This window comes from Heteronotia binoei, chromosome 11, assembly GCF_032191835.1.
Source record: "Heteronotia binoei isolate CCM8104 ecotype False Entrance Well chromosome 11, APGP_CSIRO_Hbin_v1, whole genome shotgun sequence".
In the NCBI taxonomy this organism is placed as follows: domain Eukaryota; kingdom Metazoa; phylum Chordata; class Lepidosauria; order Squamata; family Gekkonidae; genus Heteronotia; species Heteronotia binoei.
The window spans coordinates 6,049,446-6,066,389 of NC_083233.1; the positions used below are offsets into that span (position 1 = coordinate 6,049,446).

Below are 16,944 nucleotides of genomic sequence, written 5' to 3' on the forward strand. Positions count from 1 at the left end.
TTTCAAGTGCATGTGCTTAGGCTTGCAAATGTAGATTTTTGCTTGCTTTTTAGACAAAAACAGGACAAGAAATCTTTTCCTTTGAGGCCAAAGAATGATGCCAGAGATTTGTAGCAATGTTAAAGGACAGTACCTACAACTATCCTTTGTTTCCTATTGTTGAAATCATCTTTGCCAGAGTGCAATATTTTAGTGGGTCATAATATAACAGACAGTGCTGTACTTTATTGTGGTGTGTATTTGTTTCTTTATTGGTTTGTCTGATCTTTTCACTAGTGCTGTTCAATATGTTTGAAGTTATTTTTGTTCATTAAAATATGCAGTGTATTAATGCACAATGCCTTTGAAGTATTTCATGGATGCAATAAATTTTTGTAAAACATGTTTCTCGTCCAAGCATTTAATTTAAGATATTTTTAAAAATGCACTAAGATATAATAGGTAACTTCTTATTTTTGTTAATATTTTACCCATCTAGCCTTCAGTCAGATATTCCTAAGGTCCCTTAGTTTAAAGCTAAGATGTGTTAAACATGATGGAAACCATTAACAAAGTGTGTCTAGTTGTCACATGTTTCCACTAGGCAGTCCTAATGATGTACTGACAGATATTTGAAAGCTGGTGAAAGCTTTTCTGTTTTTGGTAGTATGAATGCAAATGTTTTAATTGGCGTTCACTAAAAAAAAAAAAAAGTTTTAGAACCATGGTTTCTGATACAGGGAACTGCTGATGTTCCATTTTGTTCATTATGAATTAGCAAAAATCCTTCGTTTCTCACATTTTTATATACAAGTATTTCACAAATATCATTCTTGTCTAGGAAGAAAATATGGAAGGTCGATTAAAACAATATCAATTTTATGTTGTGGTCAAGCATCTGTTTCTAAGGCAACCCAAATTAAGATTGTACCATATTTTGTTGGCCACCTGCTCATCCTCTGCATCAAAATATGTTGTTGGCCATAATTGGAATAGAACTGATGCCTTCCAGCTCCAGTGCTCGTCCATCTGTTTATATTTCCTCAAATTTATGTCTTCCTTGCAGGAGGGAAAAAATTATTTTTGAGATAAGAACATTTTGGTTAATTGACTCCCATTTTTCTTGATAGGTCACAATGAGGTTGAAATTCTTATGTAATAAATACACTTTTAATAGTTTTAGTAGCTGATACGGTCAGAAATTAGGTTCATCATGTCACCTTTTTTTGCAAAGACTTAGCATTGGATACAGTTAAATGTCTCTTGGTGTTTGATGTAGGACAGAACATTGAGTAAATGGGATGTTGTTTCCTGTGCAGTCATTACATTTTTATTAGGACCTCTATCAATTCGTGTTTCAGCACTCAGAGTTAGGCTCAAGCCAGTGGTGACTAACATTACATCTTGCTTACAACTTTAAGAAATTAGTTTACCTGGCTGGTAAACTGTGGGTTAAAGAATACATGTGGGGAATGTACCAATGTGCTGGGGGTAAATAAACATCTGCTTGGTTCAACAATACAAAAATTCTCAATACAAAAGTTCTCAATGTTAATATTGGATAGACATCTTTGAATTATATTTTCTTTTATGCTGAATGCCAGCCCTTATTCCCCACTCTGACTGCCTTGCTTTGTCTATTAAAATAAGAGCATAGTTTATTTGTCAAGCTTGTGTTTTGCATGTCTGCTTCTGCAAATGGGATGCATCCCAGTGTCATATGCAGATCTTAGCCAGCCTCCCTCCCTCCCTCTTTTGGCATGGTGACAGCCTTGTGCCACACCAAGGGGTTTGTGAGACTGGAGGGGGGTGGAAGTGGTGAATTTTCAAAATCTGATGATAGTGTGAGGAACTGCTGTGCTAAAAGAGTATCTCTTCACTACTAGTTTGGAAATGCACACAAATGTTAAATTCCCTTTGCTAAATTATGAGCAATGGCCCTTCATATATTGTAATAATGGCCTCCCCCGTCAGTTGCTTGATTATAAAATAACTCATGTCTTTTAGTGGGTTGCTGACAACATTTTTGTTCTTTTTGGAATAGAAGACTTTTTAAAAGCTTTTAAGAAAACACATTCTAATGTCATTTTTTGTAAATTTTGGGAGATGCCTGTAAGGTTCCTCCAGTTCCTTGTCTTCAGCTCTAGAAATGTTTGGCACATGTGTCAGCAGCTGGGACTCCTTGAAAAGCATAATCACTCGGGAGTAGAACTTCTTGCAGAACATCTACAACAGGGGTGTCAAACTCATTTGTTATGAAGGCCAGATCTGACATAAATGAGATGTTGTTGGGCCGGGCCAGGTGTGTCGTAAAATGCAATGCCAGGTAGCGGAGAGATAAACTTTATAAAGGACACAGACAAACACAAAAGATTTCTAAAAAAACCCAAAACACTTAAAATATGCCTAAAATATTAGCACTCTTGCAATATTGTGGTCAGTATCAAAGCAAGCTCTCCCTTCCCCCACTTCCTCCCCAAGAGAGGAGCCTCAGCCAATAGGGAATATAGAGGCTTTGTTCTGTAGCTTCTGTGCAATTGAGAATTCCTGGCAAATCAAGCTGTGATACAGAAAGAAGCGAGAATGGGAGAAGGAAGCAGACTTGTTCATGGGCCTGATAGGAGCCCTCTTGTGAGCCTAATCTGGCCCCTGGGCCAGATGTTTGACACCCCTGGTCTGTGATATATTTTAACTTGGATACTTTATTATAACATGGGTATTGTTCCTTCAGAATGCTGAACAGCAGATGACCGAGCCAGAAAACTGTCCCAGAATGTTGCGTCTGGGGCTGAGCTGGGTAGTTTCATTTTGTTGTGCCCGTAGGTATATAACAGTTAGTGACGGGTAGCCTGTGTGCTTTTTACCATAAACTAAGATCAGGAAGCATCTCCTTGCTGCCCACATCCACCACTGCATGTACGTTCATCCCAGTAAGGGGCAGAGGGCAGGGTTGCTTCTCCACTTCTTGTTGTAGCAGAAGAATTAAAGTAGAAGATTGTGCTAAGAGACTATTTCTAAATCCTGATGGTTTGTGTGGCCACGATTTAAAAACACCACCAGCAGCCGCTCCACAAGCCCCAGCAAGCAATGAGATCCTTCTTTTGAGAAGGGGGAAGGGGTGTTAGAACATGGCAGCCCACCCTTTATTGTAAATGAGCACTCCGCTCGCTGGGGAACAACACAGACACCATGACAGGTTGGCCCATTCTATGCCCTATCACAGGGATGCCTGAACTGATAGCACCTCTATCAATTCGTTCTAGGTTAGGATGTAACCAGCAAGTTTAATCTCTTTCCAAATATCCATAGACCAATTTCTTTCAAAATATAAAGTGATTATTGGTTTTTTTTCACAGTGCTGCACAAATTGTTGTTCTTTTTGAATCTTCACATGAGACAGTGTTTGCCTGCACACCTGTAGAATCCTGCATACTATTTGAATCTGCATTTTGTTCCTTAAATCTCTTGCAACTCGCTACTGTAATAGGTGTTGATAAAAGTACTCCCCCGCCCCCTTTATATCACATAGTCTGGGGTAGACCGTTGATGCTTTTTTGGGTCAGAGCTTGTGAGAAAATGCCAGTGTGATGGTGACAATGACATTTAGGTGCTTAAAGATTGCGGCCTGGATTTTTTAAATAACTTGTTCTTTGAGTCCAAAGAGCTCTGTGCCCCCTCCCAGCAACCTCAGAACTGGTTTGGGATTGCTTAAAGGGGCTTACAATGGCAGTCAAGATGTGGCATGGCATGCCTATAGCCTATGGCACTTCTGCCCCCATTAAATGCTAAATGTTGAGGTAGGATGATGAGGCAGGAGGGTGATGCTGCAGGGAAACAGGGAGGCACAGCCAGATCGCAGGGCCACCTCTGCAACAGAGACGAGGTAGACTTCTCAAATACTTTTCCTTCTTCAAGCAGGCTGATGCACTGAGGTGCGCTTCTGTTACCAAGGTGTTTCGTTTCCATCCATTTAATCTTGCTCAGCTTTAAGCTAGGAGGACTTGCATTATCCAACTGTGTGACAACGTTCATCATTTATTCTATTTTTATTGTTGAACCAATGGAATACATGCCTTTTTTTGTCTTGCTTCAAAGAATTGCCAAGAAAATGCTTTTAGAAGAAATCAAAGCCAATATTTCCTCCGAGGAAGATGTTTCTTCTGATGAAGAGTCTGATGATGGGAAAAAGAAGTCAGAAAAGCCAAGTGGAAACCAGGGTGTCAGTGGTAAGCGTCAGAGAGCAGCACCGTTTTCTGAATTCACCGTAATGTCAACGTGTGTGTGCTTAGTTATAGTCGTATCAATACTATATCTGCAAAATCTGTGATTCCCTTAAATATTGACCCCAAGCGGCAGTGTGCTTGCTCACCATTACCAGTCTGCTTTAGTTGATGAGCAATTAAATTGTGAAATTCATTGCCAGCAGATGTGGTGGTGACCTCAAGCCTAAATGGCTTTAAAAGGGGGTTAAGTGGATTCTTGGAGGAGAGGGCCCAAGGCTATTACTATGGTGGTGAGCAAAGGGACCCTCTGTATACCTATGAAACCCAGTGGTAAGGGGTGGCATCAGGGGAGAGCCTTGGTCTCTATGCTCTGTTTGTTGGCTCTCCAGGGCAGCTGGTGAGCCACTGTGTGAAACAGTGTGATGAACGAAATGAACCACCAGTCTGATCCAGCTTGGGGTTTTTTATATTCTTCTGTAATTTTATCGACACTGAAAGCTTCATAACAATATGCTGGGACTTCCTGCAAAGCACAGCTTTAACTCTTACAAGCAGAGTAATATTAACGTGCTAAAAATGTGAAATGCAATTGTTTAGTAATTGCTGGGTTTCCTTGTAAGTCACACATAGCACAGTGGGATAAATTGACACACCTCTCTGTGATACACTGATCTACATTATTTCTCCAGATGACAAAGATAGAGGCCTTGTACTGTTTTTTTCTCTTCCCCTCTATAACAGAAGAGAATGAACAGGAAGATCTCTCTAGCTCTGATTCAGATGTTGAAGAGGCTAAGAAATCTAAGTACAGACACAGATTACTGAGACATAAACTGACAATGAGTGATGGAGAGTCTGAGGAAGAGAAAAAGGGGAAATCTAAGGATGCGAAAGAAGTGAAACGCAGAAATAGAAGAAAAGGTACTATGTTTGAAGTGTGTGGACATTTGGCAGGGGATGACGTGGACCAAACAGGGCTGCCCCAGAGAATTTAGTTGTCTGTCTGTGCTTGGTGACCAAATGAAATTAATCACTATATACAGAACTGCAACACAGGAAGAATTGTAGAATAGTGAATCTGAGATCTTGCCATTGCTTACTTTTTTATCTCTCTGATACCAAGTGATCCACATCAGAAATTATGCCCTTTGTGTGTTGAATCAGTGTTTTCCCTCATTTTCCAAATCCCTATTTAAATTTTAATTCTGAGTTTCCAGTCATGTGCTGCGGGGGGGGGGGGGGGGAGGTTTGCTACCTTCTTCTTAAGCAGCACTTGTGCTTTTCTTGGAATTTTCTTTTTAGTCACTCCACCTCATAGCATACTGGCTGGTGGATACTGAAAGCCAAGCAGCAGGGCCACTCCTATGCAGAGCAAAGGCTATCTAGCTATTCAAAGGGCTCCTCAGGTTTGGAGGAAAATACGACAATGTAAATCAACCCCCAAGGTGGCCTGAATATGGCATGGAAGGGAGCGGGGGTTGGAATGTTGAAAGCAGCTAAGTGTACTTTTAAAGGAAGATAAATGTTTTGGGGGGCACAGGGGAGTCTTTCTCCTTTAGGGCACGCTCCAACCCCCAAATTGCTGGCATTGAATTTGTGGGCCTAGTGGGGGAGGCGAAGGAGAGCTTGGTTATCTGGCTGGTATTTTGACCGCCTAACACACTAGCAGATACCTTGCTGGGCCTAGTGGAGGCTGCTGCTTGCTAGGTGCTGGAGTACCCTAAGCTGCTAATCTTGGGGCCTTCAGTGTCTGCTGATGAGGTAGACTCTACTCAGACCAGGGACCTGGTGTCTTCCATGGGCTCTCCCCGTTTGTAGTACCTCGCATGTATCAAGCAGGCCACATGCTAGATCTTAGATTTGGGCTGGGGGGAGATGTGGATGCTGTGCTGTGGTCAGACCACTTCACTCTCAAGGCCTGGCTAAATGTCCCACAACTGCCCTGTTTAGGTGGCGAGCTCATTTATATTTGCCCACGGAGACTTATGGATCCAGATGGTTTCCTGAATACTCTGCGAGAACTGATATGCCCTGGCAGTTAGTTGGATGAGCTGGTGGAAGATTGGTGTAGCCAACTTTCTAAAGCAATTGATGAAATTGGTGCCCTCCCTGCTGCCATGCCAAGTTAGCCCCTTGGTGTACCTCAGAGTTACAAAGGATGAAATGGGAACTGAGATAGCTAGAGCAAGTGTGGTGGTGTACTCGCAACAGAGCCACGAGAACGTCTTCTAGAATGTTTGCGAGAACCTACAAGATGGCAGAAAAAGCCACAAAGAAGGGATTCAGGTTTCATCGCTTCTGTGAACTTGCACCCTGCCCAGTTATTTAGAATGATTCGGTCTTTGGTATCACTGCCACAAGGCAGACAAAATGGTAGGGAATTGGATATTGGCTGTGAGGTATGTGCAAATTGTTTTGAGATAAAGTCTTGGTGCTGCACTGCAGTCATCTCCCTGCCACTATTGATACAGTAGCGGAACTAGAAGCTCCTTGGCTGTCTTCGGGTCCTGTTTTGTACCACTTCAGCTATCTCTCACAGGAGGAAGTCAGCAAGATTCGCAGATGTGAGGCCCACCATTCTTGATCTGTGCCTGTCTTTGGTTTGTAAAGGCCTGTGGAGATGCACTATGAACCCCCTGTGTGATATTATCAACTTGTCCATTGGATCAGGGGCTTTCCCAGTGGGGTTGAAGGAGACTGTATCGAACTTTCCATTCCTGGGTAAGGTAGTTGAGAGAGTGGCGGCCAGGCAGCTGCTTTCTTGGATGAAGTCTCCATCCTGGATCCTTTTCAGTCTGGCTTCTGACCTGGCCATGGGACTGAGATGGTATTGGTTGCCTGTACAGATGATCTCTGAAGGCAGCTGGACTGAGGCGGGTCTGTGCTGCTGTTACTTTTATGTCTTACAGCAGTGTACTAAAAGGTTGATCGTGATCTTTCGTCCCATCGGCTTGCCAATGTGGGGATTTAGGCATCTGCCTTGTATTGGCTCTCCTCCTTTCTCCAAGATCAGGGACACAGGTTGGTGCTGGGAGAAAGTTGTCCCCGCTGGACTCCTCAAGGGATGATCCTCTCACCACTTCTTTTCAACATCTGTGTGTGACCCTCACACAGCTGATCTGGGGGTTTGGTTGGGGTGATATGCAAATAACACCCAGCTCTATCTGTTAATGGGTGGCCAGCTACACTTGGCCCCAAATGTCTTGGACAGGTCTTTGGGTGCTGTAGCTGGTTGGTTGTGGCAGAATAGGCTGAAGTTGAATCCAATGAAGATGGAGGTCCTGTGCCTGAGCTGCGGGTGTTTGGAGTGGGAAATACGGCTCCTGGCCCTTTGATGCTGGCAAAGAGGGTGAGGAGCCTGGGTGTGATATCTATGGAGGCTCAAGGTCGCTGTGGTTGCCAAATCAGGTTTTTTTCCCCCATCTTTAGCATGTGTGGCACCTGATTCCATACCTCTCCACCTGCAACTTGGCTACCATGATCTATGCAACAGTCACTTCTAGACTGAACGATTGTAACTCGCTGTATATGGGCCTACCCTTGCATCTGATGCAGAATGCAGCAGCACATGTGTCAACAGTGTCATCTGTACAGTCACACATATAGCCTGTGCTCCGTGAACCACACTGGCTGCTGACTCAGTTCCAGATCCATTTCAAGGTTTTGGTAGTAACCTTTAAGGCCATGAGCAGCAGAGACCCAACGTACTTTCGGAAGCACTTCTCCCCGTATGTGCCTCGTCGAGCCTTGCGCTTGTTAGATCAACATCTGATGATCCCCAGCCCAAAAGACGTCTGACTAGCCTCAACTCGGGCCAGGGCATTTTTGGCCCTGGCTCCAGCCTGGTGGAATGAGCTCCCTCCGGAGATCAGGGCCCTGTGGGACCTTTTGCAGTTCCGTAGGGCCTGTAAGATGGAGCTCTTCTGCTGGGCTTTTGTTTGAGGCAGCTGGCATCAACCTTTATTAGGCCTCATATGGTTACTCTCTAGAAATGACTATTATTTCTGCAGACTTGGTCCCTCAAGAGTGGAAGACAAATTTATTGGGACAATTTATGACTTACTGAATTGCTTGGAATATAATGGGATTAGTTCTGGTCACCATTGTTTTATTGTAAAGTAGTAGTTCTAAATTATGATAGTTTTGAACATATTTAAATATATATTTCATTGTTTTATGGTTATGCTGTAACCTACCCTGAGTCGGTTCACGGGAAGGGTGGGCTAGAAATCTAGCAAATCATTATCCTGCTTAAGCCAAGGAGAGGTTATTGAATCCTGGAAGGCAAAAATTTGAGGAATGGAATCAGATTTCCAGATTGTCCTCCTGAGTTCCTTGCAGGCTTCAAGCTTGCTTGACTGTATCTATCAGGGTCGATAGTGAGTTCTCCAGTGGTCCGGGTACTTGGGCGGTCCTCCACATGTGGGACAGGCTCCTCCTTCTCTGAAACAGGATTGGCTCTTCTAATTGATCCAGGAGGGAGGGGAATGGCCTGTTCCCTGGGAAATCTCCAGTCTCACCAGCCATGCGGAGTTTTCTGTGCTCTGGAGAATGCAAGGAAGGATCCAGGGTTTTGAGCTGTGGTTGGCAGCGAGCGGAGTCAGGCTGCTGTCAGGGGTGGCAGAGCGGAGAGTCAGCTGCATTTGGGCTTCTGGCCAAGAATTGCGACTCCTTGAATGGACTCCTGCATTGAACCCTACTCTGAGTAGAAGCTCCCATCCTTGCTAGCCCGCCAAGCAGGGAGCGGTTGAATCAATCGGATCTGCACTGGCATTGTTTTGGCGACCAAAGCAGACCATCGGACACTGACTGGAAGACGTGTCCGTGTTTGACCATCTCTGCACTGAAGCAGTAAACCGTGGTTAGAGCAGATGGGGAGCCATTTTGCTCTACCTGGGGGAGAGAGGCTATGTCAGAGCAATCCCTGCCTGGGAAGGGGGTGTAGTTCATGGGTTTGCCACTGACCTTCCCTTTATGGTACAGAGAACTGAGGTCTTTGCTCCAGGATCTTACTGAGAATCCCTGGGAGGCATGAGGCATAGAATTTTCGTGGGATGGGGGGTAGGGTTGCCAAGTCCAATTTAAGAAATATCTGGGGATTTTGGGGGTGGAGCCAGGAGACACTGGGGCGGAGCCAAGATCAAGGCTGTGACAAGCATCATGAACTCCAAAGGGAGTTCTGGCCATCACATTTAAAGGGACGGCACATCTTTTCAATTCCTTCCTCCCATAGGAAGTAATGAAGGATAGGGGCACCTTCTTTTGGGGCTCATAGAATTGGACCCCCTGGTCCAATCGTTTTGAAACTTGGGGGGTATTTTGGGGAGAGGCACTAGATGCTGTACTGAACATTTGGTGCCTCTACCTAAAAAAACAGCCCCCCCAGATACCCGCGGGTCAATTCTCCATTATTTTCTATGGGAATACATCTCCATAGGGAATCATAAAGTTCCCAGCAGACATTCCCCTCCCCTCCCCCCCGCTTGCTGACGACCCTGAAGTGGGGGGAGGGCCTCCAAACCGGGGGATCCCCTGCCCCCACCGGGGATTGGCAACCTTACAGCGGGAGGAGGAGGGCCCAGATCCCCCTCGGGCGACCCCCCCCCCCCGGGCAGGGCGAGGAGGGGATACCTTGCTCGCTGGGGATGTCATAGTCTTCCTCCAAGATGAGCTGGTCCCCGATCCGGATGGTGGCGGCGGCGGCAGGACCAGCCATGGCAGCAGCCCGCCCACCAGCGGCTCCCCCCTCACCCCAAGTGGACCCAGGAGGCAGGCAAGGAGCCACCACCACCCACCCTCTCTGGGAGCCGCGCTCCCAACCCCCAGGAGGCCAAGCCAGCAGCTGCTGGGTGGCGGGCGAGCGAGCCTCTGCTTGGCGTTGCCCCGGAGACCGAGCTGGAAGGGGAGGCACTTCTGCGCGCAGCCTGGAGCGGCCCTCTCGCTTTTCCTCCCCCCCCTCCCAGGAGGCCGCGCCAGAAGGCGGCGCGCGGGCAGCTAAGGCGTCTGACTTGGGTTGCCCAAGTAGGAAGAGGAGGAGGCGCTTCCCAGCGCAGCCTAGAGAGGCACACTCTCTCTCCCACCCCACCCCCCCGCCACGCTCCTGGCTCCCCCCCCTCCACCTCAGAGGCGGAGTGGGCGATGCCGCTGCGCCGCCGCCGCCCCCTCCCCACCCCATCCCAGCTGCTCCTCTGAGATGGGCCCAGCCTGAGCCCATCTCGGAGGAGCAGCCATGGTGAAGCGGAGAAGGGGCGACTCGCCACGCTCCTTCGCGCCGTTTCTTCCCCCGCTTCCGTTTTTGGGGGGAGCGGGGGAAGAGGCTGGAAAACCTGGGGTCCCCCGCTAGAGCGGGAGGATTGGGACCCCTAATGGGGGGAAATATTGGCAACAGCCATTTTCTACCCCTGGTCACTCATGCAGTGCTTCTCTCATTCACTTTCATTTTCAGCCAGCTGAGTAGCAGAAAACGACTGACAAGGAGTTCTCAGCCTCTAAGCCAAGGGGTCATGAGTGATCTGGGAATGCCTAATCTTACTGCCTCCCCTTCTACACTGAAACTTGGTGGGATGACGCTCGCAACTGGAATATTAGGATTCAGGGGTACAACTTATTTAAAAGGGACAGGCAAATGAGAAAGGGCGGAGGCGAAGCAGTATACGTGAAGGAGATATATACGTGAGGAAATATGTGAATCTGAGAATGGCAGCTCAGTTGAGAGTCTCTGGGTAAAAATAAAAGAAGGAAGAAATAACAGTGATATTATTGTGGGGGTCTGCTATAGACCACCAAGCCAGGCAGAGGACTTGGATGAGATACTCCTACAACAGATTGCAAAGTTCTCCAAGAGAAGGGATACAGTGATCATGGGAGATTTCAGTTACCCGTTGGAAGTCCAACTCTGCTAAAAATGAAAAGTCAAATAGATTCCTGACTTGTCTTGTTTGCTTACAGAGACAGTATCTGACTGAGTAGGCTGTCTTGTTAAATCTGCCATAAAGAATGGCAGAGGGCATGGCGTTGCATCTAGCAAGGGAAAAAGCTCTATGTGTCTGTGGCACCTGCAAGGCAGATAGATATGAGGCCATTTTCCCAGTACTAAGAGAGATCTCAAAACTCAGTGGGGAACAAGTTTTCTTAGCCAGAATGTATAGGTCTTGGCACTCAATATCTAGCAGCCTGTTTTTAATTTGTTGGACTGCGGTGGTGAAGGACAGCATGGACAATAGTTCTAGGGATAAACCCATTGCTTTTATTTTTCTCTTAATTTGTGCTGACCATTTTGACAAATTAAATTCAGAGAGCATTTGAGAGATATAGCTCCCCGGTTCAGAGTTGTAGTGCAAGCGTAGCCAGAATTTGAAGGTCATGAGCCATGCACAAGTAACCATTAAAGACATGCCAGTTTCTAAGCAGATAACTGCATATGGGACACATTTTGGCATGCCCAGAATTTTACGCAAGAATTTGGATTGGATACATTCGATAGTACCTTCATAAGATCCAATCCAGATTGGGATGCCTTACAGAAGTTGTGAAATCACTTTGGCTTTGAATATTTTTATGGCAGCTGGCACAAATTGGTTACCTCTGCCAGAAAAAAAGCGAGCTATGGCGGATGCAGTGATGTTAGCTATCTTCACTGCATACTTGCGATGGGTAGACCAAGTCACATTATATTGAAAATAAACACCTAAGTATTTAAAATACTTGACTTGCTCTATCTCTTTACCATCAATAACCCATTTGTAAAGTCTCCGCTTTTTTGAGAAAACTAAGATTTTGGACTTCTCATAATTGAGCTGGAGCTTATTACTAGTAAAATACAGAACACAACGGGACAACAGGCGTCTTAAGCCCACTCTAGAGCAGGACAATAGCACCATATTGTCAGCATAAAGTAGCAAGGGTACATGTAATGCACCGAGTTTTGGACTATGGCAGTCAGGACCAGACAACTGAATAGCCAGGTCATTAAGGAAGAGATTGAATAAAAAGGGAGCCAAAATGCAACCCTGTTTGACACCCTTATTGGCAGCAATCTTCGATGTTAGATTGCCTGCTAATGAGCATTTGATCTGGCAGGTGGTAGAAGTGTGTAATCTCTTAATAAGCATAAGGAGTCTTTTATCCATGTTTAGTTTATCTAGCTTAATCCAGAGGAGGTCCCTGTCAACTGAATCAAATGCGCCTTTTAAATCTAAAAAAGCAACAAATAATTTCTGGTTATTATTGTAAGTTGATACAGATACATTAGGGTCAGATGCACATATTAAAGAGGATCTGTATTCTACAGCGGGACCAGATCTGAAGAGCTGTTGGGTTTTCCAAACTGCAATCATTCCATGGAATTCTGGACAATAAGTCAGTCTTGTAAGGTTGCAAGGACAAGTTACAGGAGGGATAAATGTGAGGACCAATTTGAAGAGTCAAAATGAGGGGGAAATGGTCACTAATAATAAAATCCCCCAGTGTAAAATCTTTGAAATAAGGTTTCAATAAAGGAGAGATTAAAATGTAATCAATTATGCTACAGCCCCTCGGGTAGACAAAGGTAAATTCTCCTGAATTTGGGTAGCCAATCAAAAAGAGGATCAGAGTAACCACCGACCTGTCAGCTTGACGTCTATACCTGGAAAAGTTTTAGAACAAATCATCAAACAGTCGGTCCTGGAACATTTAGAAAGAATGGATGTGATTACTAAGCGCTAGCATGGTTTTCTCAGAACATGTCATGTCAGACTAACCTGATCTCTTTTTTTGAGAAAGTGACTACCTTGCTGGATCAGGGGAATGCTGTAGACATCGTTTATCTTGATTTCAGTAAGGCTTTTGATAATGTTCCACATACTGTCCTTGTTGACAAGTTGGTAAAATGTGGTTTGGCTCCTGTTACCATTAGGTGGCTCTGTAACTGGTTGACAGATCGCCCCCAAAGAGTGCTTGTGAATGGTTCCTCATCCTCTTGGAGAGGAGTGACAAGTGGAGTGCCTCAAGGATCTGTCCTGGGACCTGTTTTGTTCACCATCTTTATCAATGATTTGGATGAAGGAATAGAGGGAATGCTTATTAAATTTGCCGATGATACTAAATTGGGAGGGGTTGCAAACACAGAAGGAAACAGGATGACCTTGACAGGCTGAAAAACTGGGCTAAAACCAATAAAATGAATTTTAACAGGGATAAATGTAAAGTTCTGCATTTAAGTAGGAAAAATCCCATGTGTAGTTATAGGATGGGGGAGACTTGTCTTAGCAGTAGTATGTGTGAAAAGGATCTAGGAGTCTTAGTGTATCATATGCTGAACATGAGTCAGCAGTGTGATGCGGTGGCTAAAAAGGCAAATGCAATTTTGGGCTGTAATAATAATAATAAACTTTTATTTATACCCCGCCCTCCCCGCCTAGGCAGGCTCAGGGCTGCTAACAGGACATGTAGCAACAGAAGTATAGTGTCCAGATCTCATGAAGTGATGGTATCACTTTGCTCTGCTCTGGTAAGACCTTACCTGGAGTATTGTGTTCAGTTTTGGGCATCACATTTTAAGAAGGATCTGGACAAGCTGGAACAGGTTCAGAAGAGGGCAACAAAGATGGTGAGAGGTCTGGAGACCAAGTCCAATGAGGAAAGGTTGAAGGAGCTGGGGATGTTTAATCTGGAGAGGAGGCTGAGAGGTGATATGATTACCAAGGGCTGTCCTATAGAGGATGGTGTGGAATTGTTTTCTGTGGCCTCAGAAGGTAAGACCAGAACCAATGGGTTGAAATTATATCAAAAGAGTTTCCGGCTCAACATTAGGAAGAACTTCCTGACCGTTAGAACCATTCCTCAGTGGAACAGGCTTCCTCGGGAGGTGGTGGGCTCTCCTTCCTTGGAGGTTTTTAAACAGAGGCTAGATGGCCATCTGACAGCAATGAAGATCCTGTGAATTTAGGGGGAGATGTTTGTGCGTTTCCTGCATTGTGCACGGGGTAGTACTAGATGACCCTAGAGATCCCTTCAAACTCTGTGATTCTATGATTCTGTTTGTGGTAAACATGCTGAAAAGCAGTTTACAACCATCTCAACTGGTGGTGCACTGAGATGTTCAGATCAATAAGGTGACAAGCCAAGTGTTCCTGACACAGAAGAGACAACAAAAGATCATCTCCTTGATCCCAGAAGTGTCCAACCAGAACAAAACACAGGTGATTTAGTTGGTAAAGCTTCTGGACATTCTTGTTTCATGCCAAGACGTGTTATAGTAGTCCAGATTTCATATTCGCCCCTTGTAGAGGTTCCTCTTGCACTTTCAGAATCTCATCACAAGAAAATCTTACAAGCTAGTGAAAGTACCAGAGGTCCTCAAACAACAGCTACAATGATGGGTTGTCCTGGCTAGGTTCCAACAGGGTTATCTGATCAGAGAACCACAGAGCGTGGTCATGACAACAGATGCCAGCTTGTCCAGATGGGGGCTCATTCCCAGAGGAACATGACTCAGGGTTCTTGGTCCAGGGAAGAGGCCACAGGGCAATAATAAGACTGGGCCTGTTGAAGTTCCAACGTTTTTAACCGGCTGTCATGTGTTGGTCAAAATGGACAACACAACAGAGAAGGCATATGTGAATCGCCATGGGGAAACCTGATTTCAAGCATTGAATGACGAAGCAGGTGCTCTACTTATGTGGGCAGATGTACATCTAGAATTATTAAAAGCAGTTTACGTAGCTGGAAAAGACAGTGTTCTGGCTGGCTGGCTCAGCAGATGGAGGCTGGATCAGTCCAAGTGGATGTTTTAAAAAGCCAGGTTTTCTCCAGCTTTGCGACAAGTACAGATTGATGGTGATGGATCTGTTTGCCGCTTCTCTGGACCACCAGTGTCTGAGATTCATGGCCAGACACAGAGTGGAGCAGGTGGAAGGAGAAGATTCACTCAGCTGCAGCTGGCCATGAGGACTCTTATATGTGTTTCCTCCACTGCAGCTGATTCCCAGGGTAATTCAGAGACCGCTGGAGCAGAAAGTGGAACTTGTACTGATCACCCCCTTTTGGCCTCAGAGGGCCTGGTTCCAAGACATAATGAAACTGTCAACAGTGGACCACAGCGGCTGCCAGTGCAGGATGATCTTCTGAGTCGGGGGGCAATGTTTCCTGCTCAACCAAACCTTCGGAAGTTAGCAACTTGGAGATTGAGCAAAAGCTGTTAGAGAGGCTTCATTACTCTAATTCAGTCATAGACAATGTTGGCCTCTAGGAAGGGATCCACATAATGTTACTTGGCGAGTTTTTAAAAAATGACAGGCAGAATGGGTGTGGGATCCACAAAAGGTGTCTGTCAGGGGACTTCTGGCTTTTCTGCAAGCTGGGTTAGATCAGGGGTGTCAGACTCATTTGTTATGAGGGCCAGATGTGACACAAATGAGACCTTGTCAGGCTAGACCGTGTATATCATAAAATGTAATGCCAGATTGCAGAGATAAACTTTATAAAGGACACAGACAAATGCAAAGATTTTTTAAAAGCTTAAAATAAAACATGCTTAAAACATTAGTACTCATTGGTCTTAAAAGTACTTTCTTTGTGTATCTCTTGTGCAATCCAGGGAACTGGGCAAAGGAAGCTCTGGCTCTTTCCTCCCTTCCCCAGGGGACCAGGGAACAGAAGGAAGAGAGGCTCGGCTCGGCTCAGTAGCTCTGCTGTGTGATTGAGACAGCCCGGCAAAGCAAGCTCTGCCTCCCCTCCCCCCTTCCTCCCCAAAGGAGGACTCTCAGCCAATAGAGAAAATAGAGGTTTTGCTCTGTAGCTGCTGTGCAATTGAGCAAACTTTGCAAAGCAAGTTGTTATGCAGAAGGAACCAAGAGAGAGGGAGAAAGAAGCAGACGACAGCCAGGGGTCTGCTTTGGCTGCCACGTCGCATGTTTGATACTGCTGGGATAGATAAAGGCTTGTCTACTACGGTAGCACTCTAAATTGAGGGATTTGTTAGTAGACAGAAAGCTTTGTAGCTTTCATAATGACAGAGTGGTAGTGAAGCCAGATGTGGCTTTTTTCTGAAGGTTAATGCAGTGTTCCATAGGGCCCAGAAAATTGTTTTTCCTCCTTTTGTTCTAATCCCTCACATAATAGGGAAAAGGTATAGCATCAGCTGGATGTAAGGAGGGCACTGAGTTTCTACATTGAAAGGACAAAACAAGGAAAGAAGTCTGATTCTCTTTTTGTTTCTTTCAGGAAATCCTCATTGGGCCAGCAGGTGTCCACGACTACTTTGAGTAGGTGGATTTGGTGCTTTATAATGGTGGCTTATAAAACACCAAGCGTAGAGCTGCCACCTGGGATTACGGCCCATTCTCTAAGGGGGGCTGCCATGTCAGCTGCTTATAAGGCCTTTCCTTCCTTAGAAACCATCTGTAAGGTGGCTCCGTGGAAGTCAGTGTACTCTTTCACCAGACGTTATAAGGTTGAGAAGTGGGCAACAGCGGAGGTTGTCTTTGGGCAGTGCTTCAACATATACTTTCTAGACACGGAAGCCTTCCAGCCCAGAGGCATATTGCTTTTCTTTGTGCCGCACGTGGAGGACCCCCCCCCCCAAAAAAAAAAAAAAAATCTGGACCACTGGAGAATGGAAGACTGGTTTCACTTACTGTGAAGCTTCCTTTTGGTGGTCTAGGAGTGGGACAGTCCTACCCACCCAGTTTACTGTTGGGCAACTGTCCATGCTCTGGAGAGAATTTACAAAAAAAAAAAATCAACATGAACAGCAAAATTT

General features: G+C 45.4%; 1 protein-coding gene across 7 annotated transcripts in view; it reads left to right on the top strand.

Annotated features, from left to right (window-relative positions):
- ATRX (ATRX chromatin remodeler) overlaps positions 1-16,944 on the top strand; it is a 164,173-nt gene that overhangs the window by 71,336 nt on the left and 75,893 nt on the right. For 4 of the 7 annotated variants that reach the window (XM_060249503.1, XM_060249504.1, XM_060249507.1 and 1 more), the window contains 2 exons: positions 4,075-4,211; positions 4,947-5,123. In XM_060249503.1, the coding sequence (XP_060105486.1) occupies positions 4,075-4,211; positions 4,947-5,123 (314 nt within the window). Of the gene's footprint in view, positions 1-4,074; positions 4,212-4,943; positions 5,124-16,944 lie in introns of all 7 variants that reach the window. The other 3 variants (XM_060249505.1, XM_060249506.1, XM_060249509.1) reach the window with 1 other exon arrangement.